The following is a 17982-nucleotide window of genomic DNA, read 5'->3' on the forward strand; positions in this document are numbered from 1 at the left end:
GACCAGTGTTTTAAACTGTGCGTCTGAGAGTTTTGCTGTTTCTTCATCGCTTAGATCTATAGGCTCTGGGGCTTTGAGATATTCTTGCGCCATTCTTGGTCTGTTCGGGCCCTTTAAATGTGAGAAGGGGCTCCTTGGACTCCCAGGTCGCTGGGTTGTGACGCTGTATGTGGGGGCGTGGTCAGAGCGGGGAAATGGCGACCCCCTCTGCTGTTTCTCACAGCTGGGTGAGGATTAGCATCTTAGGTGGTTCACCTGGGCCTGGCCACTCAGAGTCGCTGGGTTATGACGCTGTATGTGGAGGTGGGGTCAGAGCAGGGGAATGGCGGCGCCCTCCACTGCCGCTTGCCGTGGGGACCCGCTGGCCCCGTCCAACCACCCACTTCCTCGCCTGTCCGCCCGCGCACAAATGCGCGACCACAGTCAACACTCAGCACCGCTCCCCCGCTGTCTCCCCCGCGGTCGCTCGCCTGGTGGCTCGCTCAGTTGCTCACTAGGTCCAACCCTGCACCTGGATATCGTGAGACTGGATTCCGCGCCTGAGTCTGGCTGAGCGAGACCTCCTGTGCAATCCCACTTTACCAGCCACTGGTTTCGTCCCTTACCGGTCAGGCTGAAGAATTTGTTGTTAACGGACTTCCGAAAAGTTCAATTTTCCGTGTTCTGGCTATGTTTTCTATTGCTAATATTTAGTTGTCTCTAAACTTGGTTTTGTGAGAAGGCACAGCATATCCACCTATGCCTCCATCTTGGCGGAAGTCTGTTTTTACACTTTTTGAATCATGTGACTGTATTACTCCCAAAGTTAAACAAATTAAAAATAACTAAGAAACTCAGCCCTTTTTTCTCTCTCTCCCTCCATCTCTCCATCTAATGCAAAACTTAAAAACATCAAGTATCCCTATACAGTATAGTATTACGTAGATCGGAAAACCGAAAGCACCTGTAGAAGTTATTTCTTACATAAAACCAAACCCAAAGTCTAGTTAGCAGGAGTCACTCAGAGAGGTCGAAAGAGTAATAAATCAAATACAGTTTTACATAAGAAAAAAAAAGATTGTATTTGGAATTCTGGGATGCCCCTTTGCTTATTACATTTTTTTCGAAAATTCTGAATTTCAATGAAAAATCTGTCAAACTTTGAAATAGTAATAACCTTTCCTAATTTGCTTCTTTGCCTTGTCCTCTTCTTATCCCTTCTCTCCTGCATATAATCTACACTGCCTTTGTTCTTGCCTCCTTTCCCCCTTCGGTCATTTATACTGGGCATGCAAGAAGAATACAGATTAGCTTTACAGATTAGACACACAGAACACTGTAACATCTACTAAAATATTTTAGAAGGACTGATACCTAAACCCCATACATCATTAATACTTTGAAAATTACTCTAATTCTAAGAGCTTCCTACACCAATATAAAGCTAGAATTTATAACAACTATACAAACTACATTCTGGATTGAGTTAAAACAATCATTTAAATAATACAAAATGATTCACCATTAGGAGTTTACATCTGAGTGTTGAAAATTAAAATGCATGACAAAAAAATTTCATTAAATACTGTGACACATGTATGAAAAAATGGACAAAAAATAAAGCAAAAGGGAAATTTTTAAATCACGTGTAAGATTAGGCAATTGAAATACTGTGATTAGTACATTATTTTCATTAAAAATTAAAATGTAATATGCTATACTGTAGTGTATATCAACTTAATTAAAAAAATTTGATACTTGAGGATTTAAAATCTTATATGAAGATGATCATTATAAACATTAATTTTTACTTAAGTTATATGAAAATACCAATGAGGAGGTTTACTTAAATGTCCAAACTAGTATTTATTATATATCAATCTTCAATATTTTAAAATGTTTGTATTTCTAAACATAAAAATTTGAAAAATTTTACCTTCATGTGATATTTCAAAGCATCCAAAAGATTGAACTGAACATTGCACTTTGGGCAAGGTCTTTGAAAAGGCATTCCAGTTTTATGTTCAATTGATGAGGTATCTGAAATAAATTAAGGATTTTTATGACTCAAATTTTCATCTTAAACTTTAAACAACCAGTAATGATAGCTTTAAGATTTATCATAATTTCTGACACTTATATTTCTTTTTTATATGCCATATTCATGTTTACCTTTTGAAGTCATAACTGGGGAGGATGTCACTGAAGGAGAGCTGTCTAAAGATAATGAAGCACAAGAATCTATTTCAGAAACATCTTCATTGGTCTTTGGCTTTTTTGGGTTAAGTCTGCTTGCTATAAGAGAATGTTTTTTTATAGGAAAAGTTTCATCCAGAGCTACAATTTAAAAAGTAAAAAAAAAATTGTGAATATTTTAGTATAGAACATTACTTACAAATGCTACTAAAATGGTCTTACATTTAAAACTTCAGTAAAAATACTTCAGAGCTAAATTAAAGGTAATACAACTGAATTACCATATCATACAAATGACAATAAAGAATAATTAAAATTTATATGATCAATAGGTAGAAATTGCACAGCTATTACAGACTATACATATTTAAACTCATGAAATAAACTGGTAAGCAAAAAATTCTAAAGATGTTTTTGAATAAAGAAATATATAAATAGGTAGCAGAAAAAAATATCAGACCAAAAAACAGCTTCCAAAATTAAACCACAGAGAATATTCTAAACTCAGTTCCAAAAATGAATTTATTTTTAGATGTGCAAATGCATTTGTCCTTGTAAACAAAAACAATTTCTAACCTAAAAATTTGGAGAAACATTTTAAGATACTTATGGAAAACTCAAGTTGGTTCTTTTTTCACTAAACAACCTGACTGGTAGTTTAAATTATCTGTTTATTCCCTGAGTCTAATGCAGGGATGTCAAACTCATTTTCACCAGGGGCCATCAACCTTGAGGTTGCCTTCAAAGGGCTGAGTGTAATTTTAGGACTGTATAAATGTAAGTAGTGCTTAACAGTTAAGCGAGAGCTTGGTGCTGCCACTGGGTAGAAACAAGGTGAGGGCAGACAAGGTGCAGCCAGATAAAACAAGGTGTAGGGCCTTGTGTTTGCCACCTGTGCCTTAAAGGCTGCTGGATGATGCAATTCAGGGCATTTGCAAGAGAGGTGGGGCTATTTAGGGTACAACCAGATCCAGCAGAAGTCCTTTAGAAATTAACACACAATTGTAATTTGTGATAAAAATTCTAAAACTTCACATCAAATCTGTGTTTTAGTTTTTGAGATAACATAGAAATATTTTTTCCATCTTCAAATACATTATACTGCAAGACCTTGGGACTGATTTTTGTGTGATCACACTAACATTCTTCTCATGTGCTTAGGTTACCTGAACAACCAATGAGTGCTGGTTATTTTGGACTAGGCAACTGAGTATCTAGCAGGCTGTATAGTAAAAACAGACTTTTATATATAATTTTTTAAGTATGGGTAAATCTCCAAGTTAAATAAAATCACACTGAGCTTAACAGTTTAAAATTCTGACTCTTTAACTTATTTATATCTGTTGCTATTGACTTGTGCTGTTCACTATCCTCAATGATGCCAATAAAATCCTATTCTCATTCTCCAAAATCAAGTTCAAGTCCAATCTTCTCCAAGAACCTTCTATGATCATCCTAGACAAAAGTCTATTAATCATTCTTCTGAAAACATAGCACATATTAGCATCCATAATTATCACGTGAACAACTGTTTATTGTCAAGTCCTTTAAGGCTTTAATGTATTTCTTGCTTCTCACTTATCTCATTTGAGCCTCGAAAAAGCTCTAAGTAGAGCAGAAATTAAAATTGTATCTCCAAATGACTGATTTCAGGTCTGAAGAATGAATGCACTATGTGAGAAAAATTAAAATATCTATTTTAATAATATGAAAAAAATAGGTGTAAAGATGTTAGTTGACTTGATAAAGGCCAAAAAAAATGTTTAGAATAGAGGCTGAAACCTCTATCTTCCTAATCAACTATAAATAACCTTATTTACTATCAGGGCAATGTTCCACTCCTCATAGTACTACAACTTATGGAGAGAGTGTAGGAGAGTCACTATCTTTACCCCTTAGAAGCTTCATGAATTCAGGCTTTCTCTGTGAATAAAGATCATGTGCTGCCCTGATCAGTGTGGTTTACTTAGCTGGTTAGAGTGTCTTCCTGTAACGGAAGGGTTCAGGGTTTGATTCCCAGTCAGGGCATAGGCCTAGGTAGTGGGTTTGGTCCCTGGTCCAGGTGCATACCATCCCCAGTCCAGGCATGTATGTGAGGGCAACCAATCAGTGATTCTCATATCGATGTTTCTTGGGTGAGGATTAAAAAAAAAAGTAAAGACCATGTGTTTTTTAAAAAAAGATTTTATTTATTTATTTTTAGAGAGAGAGGAAGAGAAGGAGAGAGAGGGAGAGACAAATATCAATGTGTGGTTGCCTCTCATACACCCCCAACTGAGGACTGGGCCTGCAACCCACGCATGTGCCCTGACTGGGAATCTAACTGGTGACCCTTTGGTTCACAGCCTGTGCTCAATGCACTGAGCCACACCAGCCAGGGCAAGACCATGTGCTTTATAAAATCAGATTTCAGACAAGTACTTTTCTTCCTCATTTATTTTGGTTCTTGGCTATTTTACTCACTACATCCGTGTACCTAGATAGGTGACTATCAAACCAAGTATTATCAGAATGGGAAAATATTTTTTGTATACATATTACCATAAATTTTTTACTATTTTGGTTTGGCAAATGCACAGGAATTTGTTAAGTAAACAAGTTAAACATGCAAAAAAAATTCCTTTGAACCCAGCTCCATTTTAGTGAAATATATCAAATTTGCTAATATAGAAATAGTAATTGCTCTGATTCTGGGGAATTTTCAATAAGACAAAATTCCTTTAAGGAATATTTAGAACAACAATAAAGAACTTGCAAAGTATACCAAGAATGATAGCTCTTCTTCAACTGGAAATTTTTATTACTCCTTCAATGGATATTTACTGACTATTTATTATGTGCAAATCAAAGATTTTTTACTACTGCCATTTTATAATACCACTTTATAATCATATTTACCTGTCACAGCAACATCACTTATTTGGATAGAAAGACACTAACTTAGCTTGTGAAGAAATCAACTATAACCATGCAATTTTTCTCATACTAAAGACCTCCCAAATAAGTAATACTTAATCTATAATATTAGGGCATCAAGGGACTCCCCTGACTCACAGAAATTAAGTTTTTTTCAGCATATGGCTGATTCCAAGTGAGAATGAGGTCAAAGAATACATGTTAGTCAACTTAATAGAAAGAAATAAAATATTATATTATTAAATACAATGTTAATAAAATCACCCAAGAAAGGCAATCATAAACTATTAGCTTCCATCTTACAATATATGAAAAATTTAACATTGAAGGTATTGGCTTCAGAATAGAAATTCATTCCATACATATATTCAACAGTTCTCTTTTTATATTTATAAAAAGTGCTAAACCAAACCTTCTATATAAATTGCTGATCTGTCTTGAGACAGTGGCACTGTGTCCTGGGTCAGGTCAAATAGTAAATCCGAAGAATCATCCGATTCGACTTGTGATGAATTCTTTGTAAAATCCTGTAAAAATTTATAATTATTTTGTTTCACAAACTTTTATAAAGGTGATTTTAACTGTATAATACCACTATAAAAATAATCTTAATGATTCAATTAGTAGTAACTAATAAAACACAAAGGTAATTACAACTTTGTCAAAATTAGCATTTACTAGGTAAGGAGTATATGGGAACTCTCTGGGTTATAATTTTTCTGGAAATATAAAATTGGTTTGAAATAAAAGTTAAAATTAAAACAATTATATTATTGGCAAAGTAGAAACAATTATATTATTGGCAAAGTAGAAGTTATATTTTGGTAAAATTTTTCTGCAAGAAATTTTGGCAGTATCTAACAAGGGATTTAAAAAGTTGCTGCTCTCTTTTGATCCAACTGTTTCAAATATTCTGCTTCTAAGAATTCATGCTATGGAAATGAAAATATTTAATGAAGAATTATTTGTTATAGCAAAAAATGAAAATCTCTATGTCCAACAATGGAGAAATAAATGGTTAAACAGATTAAATCACAGACTATCATGCAACATCATGTTTTTGAGAAATACCCAGTGGCAAAAAAAATGTTTCCAATATAAATTTCAGTGAAAAAAAGAATAGTAATCTGCATATAAAATACAATCCTGATTAATGATATATTCTATATACTACACTATTTGGAGAAAAAAAATCAAAATACAGTCTGCATCCTCTTCTGTTTCTTACCTCCCCCAAATATTGCCTTTATAATGGGAATATAAGAATCTCTATTGAGAGTTTTGTGCTTAAAAGTTGAGAGACAATCAGGTTTTAATAATCTTACTTTGCTCCTAAGTTTTCTGTTGACTGACCCAAACCATTCCATTCCTAGAATTGAGGCATTGCAGGCAGATTTCTGCATTTGAGATTTAATGTATATTATATAAAGTCAATAATGTCTTTATGATTGAATTGTAACCAACCATAATGTTACTGCAAGGTAGATATTTCTCCAGATGCCCAATATAGTTTTTCAACAGAAGTTCCTCCAAATAATGTTAATACTTTAAACCCTTTCCTAGGTCATAACTCTCGTCAGTTAAGTACCACCATTTCAGGGAGCAGATACATTATTCAACAAATAACATGCTAAAATAATTCTCCAAGTGGGAATTTTTTAAATCTTATAAAATACTTCAGAAAGATACAAAATACAATGGTAAGGTACCTAATATTATAAATAGGTAACTTAAATATGGTTAAGTAAGGTTCCCAATGCATCGCAGCTTGCTATTGATGATAAAGTTGGAATTAGAACCTAGGTTGACCTGATTACAAAACCTGTGCCCTTAAGCCAAATCATACTGACTTTAAAAAGAATAATAGTAATTATCTCCCTGATTGCTCAAAAGAGTTATTGAGGCAGAGAATGAAAAAGTTAAAAAATTTCAGAGAAAATCATAAGAATCTCAATTTATTTGAGAATATATATGGGTTCTTTTCAACCCTGGCTGTACATTAAAGTTACCTAGAGAGTTTTTTAAAAATCTATCTTGCCCAGGCATCACCTTACCCAACAGGAACTGACAAAAACTTCTATTTTAAAAAGCTCTATTTTCTAAAAGCAGGACTGGGAACCTGATTGGGGAGGTTTGATTAAATAACCATGCTCACAGAAACAAAAATTCTGAGTTTGAATAAGCTCTAGTTTCTAACTTTTCTAACATGAAAGATTCTACCCCTCTACTCTCTGTTAATCTTTCTCCCTGGGTCCAATGTAGGGATTATTTTCATTTATGTGCATTTAAATCATGATGTATCCCTTTTGTTTTTTTCCCCTAGTGTCAAACAGCTTAGGAAAGTGTAAAAACACCACTAAGTTAATCTGATTCCAACTAAAATCAAATAATTTGCATTTCTGGTAGCCTGCCATCTTCAGATACATCTATTAAGTTTTTCTTTTAATTAATTTATTTTTAGAAAGAGCAGAAGAGATGGATACAGAGAGGGAGAGAAACATTGATGTGTGAGAGAGACATCGACTGGTTGCCTCTCACAGGCCTCCAACCAGGGACCAGGCCCGCAACCCAGGCATGTGCCCTGACTAGGAATTGAACGGGTGACCTTTTGGTTAGCAGCAGGCGGGCACTCAATCCACTGAGCCACACTAGCCAGGGCTCAGTTTTTTTTAAGTATTAGAAACAGTCCATGGATGCTTAGAGGCTCTAAATTTTAGAGCCAGTAGTCTGAGTAAAGGTTTTGATTTCAGAAAGGGAGGCCCAGGGGAGTTGTGACAATATTTTAGTTAGGATCGAAGGCTGAATTAGTACTCCTGTCTTCTCTCATTTTCAACCCTGGTTTCTTGAACTACTAGTCCAGAGCTCATATTATTACTGATAAGTGTTTCAGGCTGCAAATACAAGTTTACCAAATTTCTATTTTTTTGCTTCAAAGCTCAAATTTTATCATGGGCAAGAACACTATTAGTGCTTTTCTGTGATGGACACACTTTCTACATTTCTGAGGATTGAAACACTGTGTGTTTCATATGTTTCAGACAGACTCCCTCTTGATATTTACACCCTTATATAATCTTCCCTAGAGTACATGTGGGACCTGTGACTGCTTCTAAACCACAGGATATGGCAAAAGTGATGACATGTGCATGATTGTTAAAAAGCCCATCTTGCCGAGGACTCTTTTCCTTGCTGGTTTTGAGGAAGCAACTAGTCATGTCAGGAAAGCCTATATAGAAAGGAACTGAGGGCAATTTGTGGCTGACATCAGCAAGACACTGATGCTTTTAGTCTGACAAGCCACAAAGAACTGGATACCACCAACAACCAAGTGAGTTTGGAAGCAGTCTAAGCAGTCTTAAATGTTACTGCAACTCTGGCAAACATCTTGATTGCAGCCTCACAAGACCTTGAAGGAGAAAAGCCAGTTAAGCCATATCCTAATCCTGACTCATAGGAATCATGAGATAATAAGCAATATTGCTTTAAGCTTCGAAGTTTGTGGTATTATTGTTATTCAGCAATAAATAAATTAATATATGGTGCTTTGTTTGTCATTCTTTCAAGTAAAAATGACATTCCATTAAAAAGGACAGTGAGGTCAGCTTGCAATTGAATCACACAAGTGCTTAAGAAAACCCTTTACCACATATACAGAAATGCTTTATGCACCTCATCCATTTCATTACACAGAATATTTAAAAAGAAGTATATTCAAAAGTCAAGTTAATAAAATCAGTAAAAAATATTATTTCTTCAAGGATATTCTTAAATGAAATATATTCTTTTTTTAAAGATTCTATCCATTCATTTTTATTTATTTTTTTAAAGATTTTATTTATTTATCTTTAGAGGGGAAGGGAAAGAGAGAGGGGGAGAAATATCTATGTATGGTTGCCTCTCGTGTGTCCCCTGCTAGGAACTGGCCTGCAACCCAGGCATGTGCCCTGTTTGGGAATTGAACCGCAATCTTCTGGTTTGCAGGCCTGCACTCAATCCACTGAGCTACACCAGCCAGGGCCTATCCATTCATTTTTAGACATAAAGGAAGGAAGGGAGAAAGAGAGGGAGAGAAATATCAATGTGTGGTTACCCCTCCTATGCACCCAACCAGGGACCTGGCCCACAACCCAGGCATATGTCCTGACTGGGAATTGAAATGGTAACCCTTTGGTTCACAGGCTGGCACTCAATCCACTGAGCCACACCAGCCAGGGCATGAAATATATTCTTTTTTTTTCTTAAATAAATTTTATTTAGGTCTTTTCAAGTACATTTTTTTTTATCTATTTCTCCTATCCCACCCCCCGTGTCCCGTCTCCCCCCTCCCTCCCATTCCCCCCCCCAGTCCTCATCCCTGTGTCTTTCATACTTGTTCCTCAAAATCCCTCCCCCCTTTTCCCCTTAAATTCCCTTCCCTCGGAAATATATTCTTAAATAAAATTTTTCTACTGTGGGGGCTCAGCAGTCACCAATACAAAAAACTACTAGTATAGTTTGGGTCCTTTGCCTTGATTCATATTAAGGTACAAGAAGTTTTACCCTCCATTACTTTTGCATCATCAGTGCAAATGTTGACAACTGAAATAGGAAAATGTCTTACTATGACTAGTTTCAACTTCACAGAACCCTAAAAGAGTCTCAGAGAACCCCAATGGTCTGTGGCCACACTGTTGCCCTAACGCACAAGTGGCAAACACAAGGCCCGTAGGCCAAATCCAGCCCAGTACCTTGTTTCTACCCAGGGGCAACACAGAGCTCTCGCTTAACTGTTAAGGAGTAGTTACATTTATACAGTCCTAACATTACATTTGGCCCTTTGAAGGCAACCTCAAGGCTGATGTGGCCCCCAGTGAAAATGAGTTTGATACCCCTGCCCTAAGGCAATGCTTCTATTTAAAAATATATATACGAAAAGAGATAAATGTGTGTATGTGCATATTTTAAAAACTCTCAGTTCACCCTGCCTCGTGTGGCTCAGTGGATTGAGTGCTGGACTGTGAACCAAAGAGTTGCTGGTTCAATTCCCAGTCAGGGCATATACCTGGATTGTAGGCCAGGCCCCAGTTGGGGGTGTATGAGAGGCAACCACACGCTGTTTCTCTCTCTGTCTTTCTCCTTCTCTTCCCCTTTCTCTAAAAATAAATAAATAAAATAGAAAAAAATCTTAGTTAACCTGGATTGAAATTGTAAATCCATCATTTACCAGTTGCGTGGCCTTGAATGAATTATATAGCCTTTCTGAGTCTCAGTTTCCTCAACTACAAAATGGTGATGATTATTGTGCCTACCTCATAAAAAAGTGGTAAGAATTAAATGAGATTAACTTATTTGTAGCATTTAGAACAAAGCTCCATATTAGCAGACTAACATATAATATTAAATATTACCATTATCTATCACTTCTGTTAAACATATTGAAAATTAAACTTCTGAAAACTATGTTTTTGAATAAAGAGCAACAATGACATTAGAACAATCTTTCAATTAAGAGTAGCTGGTTCAATTTACTATCTTAAGAATGTTGTCATTATGCAATATTCACTACTGATTATACTATTTAGATAGCATAGTTTTCAATATTATACCTATTTATAATTCAGCTAAATATAATGATTTATTAACAGGTTGGATAGTTAGCCCATATAGTTATTACTTTGATATTGAGCTATCATAAAGATGGTGATATTTTCTTATAGTGATTATGGTTCTACAGAAATAGTGACTAGCTCTGATAGTCCACAACTCTAACCGGGTATTATAATGTTCAACATGTCCCTGAGGTAAATTGAGGTTTCAGAAACACTTACCGATTTAGACACATTCTGAATAACAGAGCTAGGTGAAGATTTAGATCCAGGATTAAATCTAGGTAAGGCAGCCACTGGACTTGATGATGGGTCTCCATAATGTTGACTTGTAGGCTTGAATGCATCAGTAACACCTGCATTTGAAAATTATACAATAAATTCAATATTTTTCTATACAACTAATTTTGTCAAAATATTAGACTTTAAAGTTAATATAGTACAACAATACTATACCTGGACTGAGTAGTTCATTCTTTATTCCCTTTGAAGATGAGCTGGAGTTACCTCTGTTCAAAATATCTATAAAAATTACATTTATTTAAAATGAACGAACGAAACTGAAATGCTCTAATAGACACAGAGAGCCGACCTGTGGTTGCCAGAAAGGAGCTGAGTTGGGGGACTGGGTGAAAGAGGTGAAGGGACTGAGAAGTACAGATGGACAATTACAAAATAGTCATAGGGATGTAAAGTACAGCATAGGGAATGTAGTGATAATATTGTAATAACTACGTATGGTGTCAGGTGGTTACTGGAAATATTGGGGGGGGGAATGACACTTTGTAAAGTACGATTGTCTAACCACTATGCTATACAGCTGAAACCAATACAAAATGATATTGAATGTAAACTGTAGTTGAAAAATAAAAATATATTTATTTTAAAATTTATTTGAATGTGTAATATATAAAAGATAATAGAACAAGTTTGTATATAGACCTGTGTTCCTGTGACTCATGCCCTTCCCTAATCCCCATGTCACATATACCTCTAAAAGCCTAGCAGATTCATTATGAGTAAGCTGATTGGATTATCTGTACCATTACTCATAAATTCTAAAAGGAACAATGTCAGAGACTCCAGACTAAATTGAACCCAGAGTATATGAGAGTATCTCAAATCTATGACTACACCAAAAGTAAATCTGAGACTGACATGACCATCTAGATCAGTTTAACTTTGCTCACTCTTGTACCCATGTGAACCCATAACTTCTAGGTTATTGAGGAGTCAAATGAAAATCTGGAAGAGTAGAAATTTGCCTAAGATCGCTAATCAGTAAAAGGTACACAGCATTAACAAAATCCCTCAAAATAAAAAGTTTTTGCACAGCAAAGGAAACTATCAATAAAATGAAAAGACAACCTACTAAATGGGAGAAGATATTTGCCAATGAGACAACTGATAAGAGGTTAATATCTAAAATTTATAAAGAACTCATATAACTCAACACCAAGAAAACAATCCAATTGAAAAGTGGGCAAATGACCTAAATAAACACTTATCTAAAGAGAACATATAGATGACCAATAGATATATGAAAAGATGCTCATTGTCACCAATCATCAAAGAAATGCAAATTAAAACCACAATGAGATATCACCTCACACCTGTGAGAATGGTTACTATCTATAAATCAACAAATAACTAGTACTGGTGAGGATGTGAACAAAAGGGAACCCTTGTGCACTGTTGGTGGGAATGCATATGGGTGCAAGTACTATGTAACAGTGAGGAGGTTCCTCCAAAAATTAAAAATGAAACTGCCTCATGACCCAGTGATTCTATTTCTAGGTATATATCTGAAGAAACCCAAAATACTCATTAAAAATATGTACACTCTTATGTTTATTGCTAAACTATTTACAATAGTCAAGATATAGAAGTATCCCAAGTATCTATCAATAGACCAACAGATAAAAAGTGGCGGTACAGCCCTGGCTGGTGTGGCTCAGTGGATTGAGTGCTGGCCTGTGAACCAAAGAGTCACCAGTGTTTGATTCCCAGTCAGGGCACATGCCTGGGTTGCAGGCCAGGTCCCTAGTATGGGGCACGCAAGAGGCAACCACACAATGATGTTTTTCTCCCTCTCTTTATCCCTCTCCTCCCCTCTCTCTAAAAATAAATAAATAAATGCAATCTTTTTTAAAAAGGGGTAGTACATAATATAGAATGGAATGTTACTCAGCCATAAAAAAAGAATGAAATCTTATAATTTGTGACAGCATGGATGGACCTAGAGGGCATTACGCTCAGTGAAATAAGCCAGTCAGAAAAAGACAAATACCATATAATTTCACTTATATGTGGAATCTAATGAACAAAATAAACAAACATATTTGAAACATACTCCTAGACATAGAGAGCAGACTGGTGATTGTCAGATGGGAGGGGGTTTAGAGGACTGGGAGAAAAAGGTGAAGGGATTCAGAAGTACAGATTGGTAATTACAAAATAGCCATGGAGATGTTGTAAAGTTCAACACAGGGAATAGAGTCAATAATATTGTAATAACTATGTATGGTGCCAGGTGGGTACTGGAAATATTGTGGGATCACCTTGTAAAGTATTCAATATATGATTGTCTAACCACAATGCTGTCCACCTGAAACTAATACAAAATAATATTGAATGTAAAATATATATATAAAAAAATATCCCATAGAATGAAGACTGGTGCAGTCACAGTGGAAAGCAGTATGGAAATACCTCAAAAAACTAAAAATGGATTTGCCTTTTGATTCAGCAATCCCACTTCTGGGAATATATCCAAAGGAATTCAAAACACAAATTCCAAAGAATGTAAGGACCCTTATGTTTACTGCAGTGTTATTTACAATTGCTAAGAAACGGAAGCGGTACCAGTGTCCGTCCATTAAGAGATGAATGGATAAAACAACTATGGTACATTTTCACAATGGAATTCTATTTGGCCATACAAAAGAAGAAACTTTTACCCTTTGCAACAGTATGGATGAACCTGGAGAACATTATGCTAGGGGAAATAAGCCAGTCAGAGAAAGAGAAATATCATATGATTTCGCTCATATGTGGAATCTAATGAACTGCACAAACAAGGAAAACAGGGACAGACTCATAGATGGAGAACAGGATGACATCTAGTGGCAGGGGGAGGTTAGGGCATGGAGGGATTGAGAAAAGGAAAAAAGACTCATGGACATGGACAACAGTGTGGTAATCACACTGGAGAGTATATAAGAGGACTAAACGGTAATGGATAATATGTAATAAAGATTAAATTAAAAAATCCCATAAGACCTCAACAAATTTCCTTTTTTTCCTCCTAGTAAAAAGAACCAGATCTTCATAAAATAATTTGTAAAGTAAAGGGCCACATGGGGTTGGAAATGCAGTGCTCTATGACTAAGCACTATGGAAGTCACCTAGGAGAAAAATCTGCAAAAACAACTTGGTATTGTTTGCTTTCAGAAATTCAAGGTATTTAAAGAGCTATTAAAGAGTTATTCCTTATAGTACTTTTTGGTGGCAGCAGTTTATCAAAGAAAAGTTTTTAACCCCTCCTCCATGGTAGATCTATATAAATATTTAGCTCATGATCCATATGCTAAAAATATTTTATGGCTGACACATAAAACATCAATAAAATCATTTAAATTCTGAGCTAAACTGGAAAAGAAATTTCACTGGGATCAACTTTCTGATAGAATCACTTAAAACTAACACAGTTTATTATAGTTAAGTACTGTTAACAGTCATTTATAGTTAATATAAATCTAATTTGAACTATCATGTTTTCAGTAAGATAATCTGAGTAATAATTTGAAATATGGTAGTATTTCCATATAAAAATAATCATAGTGACCAGGAAACAATAATTAAGAGAATATAATATTCTGTTCCACTATCAACAACAAACATGCTAACATGCCTAGTTCATTTTATAATTGAAGTGGCACTAAACTTAGCACCTCTCAAATTTCCCACAAGAAATGATTTTGAGAATTAAATTTAAATAAATTATTCTAACTCTGATGAAAATGAAGAGAAGTGCTATTCCTAGTTTAGAGTCAAGAGAAGCAAGAACTAGACTTTCATAAAATTAAAAACTTGTCTCTCAAGCACACTACTATGCACTGCCATGGTAAGTAAGAAAACATCGGTTTCCTCTTTGTCCCCTGATGTTTAGTATGTTGTTCCTCTGTACTTTACACATTTTATTGGACATTTAGGGCAGCATCATCAATATTTTCACTTTAAAATTATTATGATGTTAAATCTATTTATTGTAATTGAAATCTGATAATTTACGAAGATACTGGTCATGTTCTGCTAGAAAGCCACGAGGATTAAATGTGCTGACTGCCTTCATCATTGAATGAAGTACATGGACTAATGATGACCAGGTTCTCCTCCTTCACAAATATAATCAGGAGTTTCTGCAAGATGGCATGTTGGTACACAGGCCAGAGACTGTATAATCATGCAGTGCCTGTTAATTTTGTAGCCTTGAATCAAAATGACACTGTGATGTGAGAACCCCCTCAGAGACTAACACAAACTTATTTAGTATCCTAGTATTTTAAGCAAAGTATTCCAAATACTTCCTTATCTAGGTGCATTTGGACTTTAGGGAGAAAAATAAAAATTAACAAATAAACAGGTATAAATAGGCTACTTGGTTCCACTAAAAATTATGATTTCCGATCTCAGAAGGCCTGCAAGGTTATTATTAAGTACAAGTCCCAACCACATTCTCCCTCTGATTCTCTCAAATTCTTACTGACCCCTATGCTCCTTCTCACGAGTTAACAAGCACATATAAGACAGGATATAGGTTTTTCCACCGGAAACATCTTATGAAATTTCATCAAAAGTAAATGATTACTTGAAGGGGACTGACCGTGGCTAAGAGGGGTGGGCTGGGTAGAGGTGGGCAAAAGGGGGAAAAATTGGAATGACTCTAATAGAAACAACAATAAAAAAGAAAGTAGAAAAAAGAAAGTAAATGCTTACTTGAAATGGCTGGTTTTGAACTTGATATCTCTCCAACAAAGATTAGCTCATCATCATCCTCATCCTGATTTTCTTCTATTTTCCTCTGCCATGGTTCCAGTTCTTCTTCTTCACATTCCATAAAGAGTTCTGCCATTTTTGAATTATCTAATTTTCAAAAGGAGAAAAGCAAATCTTATTTTTAAATACTTTTTTCTACAATATATAATATGATATTTAACATGTATTTTAATAATGCTAATAGCAGTTACTGAATTGATATTTCTCAGTAAATGGTAGCAAAATTAAGAAACTTCAAATTTAATCTCTAGTATCTAAACTAGTAAAATTAAGCTAGTAGCTAAATAATGGATGTCAATAGTTATTTGCAGTGGCCAGTAAGTTTTAGGAATAATAAAATCCAATCAAATTGAGTTTTAGTTTTATGACTAGAGTATAATTATATCTATGAAAGGGACTGTACCAATTATCTGAAAAAAGTCCACAGACTTTGGCATTAACAAAAAGGAGATAAACTAGGAATAAGAAGCAACAGGTGGGAGATATAATAGAAAAACTGAACAAGATTGAGATGTACCAGGCATAGAGCAAAGAAGGAATGAGGTACTAGAATGAAAATAAGGAATATTGAGTGAGGCTTATTCCTTCTCAAGACAGATGGAAACATTTCTCACATGAAGAAACTAAGCAAAAAACATACTGTGAAAACTACCAAGCTAAAAGTGCTGACCAAGCACACAGAGCTCCTTGTGATCATTTTGGTGTCTCAATCTTTTTAAAAAACTTAAATATTTTTTTAATTTTGATTTTTAATTATATTATATTTCCCCCATTACTATTTATCTCCCCTCCACTCTCTTCCACCTTCACTCACCCCCCTCTTCCTGAAATCACCACACTGTTGTCCATGTCCATGTCCATTCTCCTTTTTCCTTTTTGCTCACTCCCTCTACCCCTTCAACTTCCCACTCCAGAGCTTGGTGCCCTATTTGTAAATATGGATGCACAACTACTGAGAATCAGAAATATGACTAAAACCTCCAATGTGAAATACAAAAGCAATAAAACAGAAAGACGGTAAAGAAGACAGATAATATATAGGGTAGGAAAAATATCAGAGTATAATTAGTGATTTTAGAGAAGACAAGAATGTTATAAAAATAACATTCAGAAAACAAAAAGTTTATAATACTATGGCTGAAATTCAGTAAAATATCAAACGCCAAAGTTGAATAAATGTCCCAAAAGTAGAACTAAAATATATATGTAGGAGTGAACAAAAGTGAACTACCTTACAGTTGTTTAATGAAAAATAATATAATAATAAATAATAATACAAGAATAAACTCTGGCCTTGCAGTTGGTTGGGGCATCATCCTGTACATCAAAAGGTTGAGGGTTTGATTCCCCGTCAGGGCACATACCTAGGTTTCAGTTTTGATCACTAGTTGGGGCACATACCGGAGGCAGTCGACTGATGTTTCTTTCTCACATCGATGTCTCTCTCTCTTCCTTCCTCTCTCTTTAAAATCCTCGGGTGAGGATAAAAAAAAAAGAATAAACTCTGTTTTGCATACTGACAACTATAAATCTATTTGGGGGGGGAATATATATATATATATATGTAGAGAGAGAGAGAGAGAGGGAGAGAGAGAATATACAAGATTGTTAGAAAATCAATTTCTAAGTTACAACTCACCTATAAAAGTTCCAGAAAAAGAACAAAGGATAAAAGGGGATGTACGCAACATAAAAAAATACAAGAAAAAAATTCCAGTTGTAAAGGATATAAATCTCCAGATAGAAAGGGCTCACCAGCACCTAGCACAATAATTAAGAAAAGAAAACATACAGTAGAGAGACATATTGTGAAATTTCAGAATGCTGGAGATAAGGGAATAGTGTTACATCTGACAGTGAGAGTGTAGACAGAGAAGAAAGTTAAAATACTGCTTTCAAAAGTTTTACTAAAAATTGATTTCAATTTAAAATTCTATACCCAGCCAAGATTTTTGTTAGGCATAGGTACATATTCTTTTATCAATAATGAAGACCAGAAACATCAGACAAAATTTACCTTCCATTCACCCTTTCTTTCTTAGAAGGAATCCACCAATGTGAGACTTAAGAAGACCCAGGATGCAAAAAACACGCCATTTAATGTAATACAAAGACAAAGGAAAGTCCCGGGACAATAGCCATTCAACAGGTCTAGAAAACAGCCACGCAATGTACAGCAGGAGAACATTACTCTCAGGAGGAATGTCTCCAGCAGAACACACACACACACACACACACTATATATATA

At 35.2% G+C, this 17982-nt stretch overlaps 1 protein-coding gene across 6 annotated transcripts in view; it reads right to left on the reverse strand.

Annotated features, from left to right (window-relative positions):
- Positions 1–17982, reverse strand: part of ZNF280C (zinc finger protein 280C) — a 77418-nt gene that overhangs the window by 32739 nt on the left and 26697 nt on the right. For 3 of the 6 annotated variants that reach the window (XM_037147086.2, XM_037147088.2, XM_037147087.2), the window contains exons 4-9: positions 15675–15821; positions 11133–11198; positions 10899–11032; positions 5504–5618; positions 2152–2316; positions 1916–2019 (exon numbers count right to left, since the gene is read on the reverse strand). In XM_037147086.2, coding sequence (XP_037002981.2) covers positions 1916–2019; positions 2152–2316; positions 5504–5618; positions 10899–11032; positions 11133–11198; positions 15675–15821 — 731 coding nt within the window. Of the gene's footprint in view, positions 1–1915; positions 2020–2151; positions 2317–5503; positions 5619–10898; positions 11033–11132; positions 11199–15674; positions 15822–17098; positions 17207–17982 lie in introns of all 6 variants that reach the window. The other 3 variants (XM_053662356.1, XM_053662355.1, XM_037147091.2) reach the window with 3 other exon arrangements.

Source organism: Artibeus jamaicensis, unplaced genomic scaffold (genome assembly GCF_021234435.1).
Source record: "Artibeus jamaicensis isolate MK-2021 breed Jamaican fruit bat unplaced genomic scaffold, CSHL_Jam_final contig_240, whole genome shotgun sequence".
NCBI classification, from domain to species: Eukaryota; Metazoa; Chordata; class Mammalia; order Chiroptera; family Phyllostomidae; genus Artibeus; species Artibeus jamaicensis.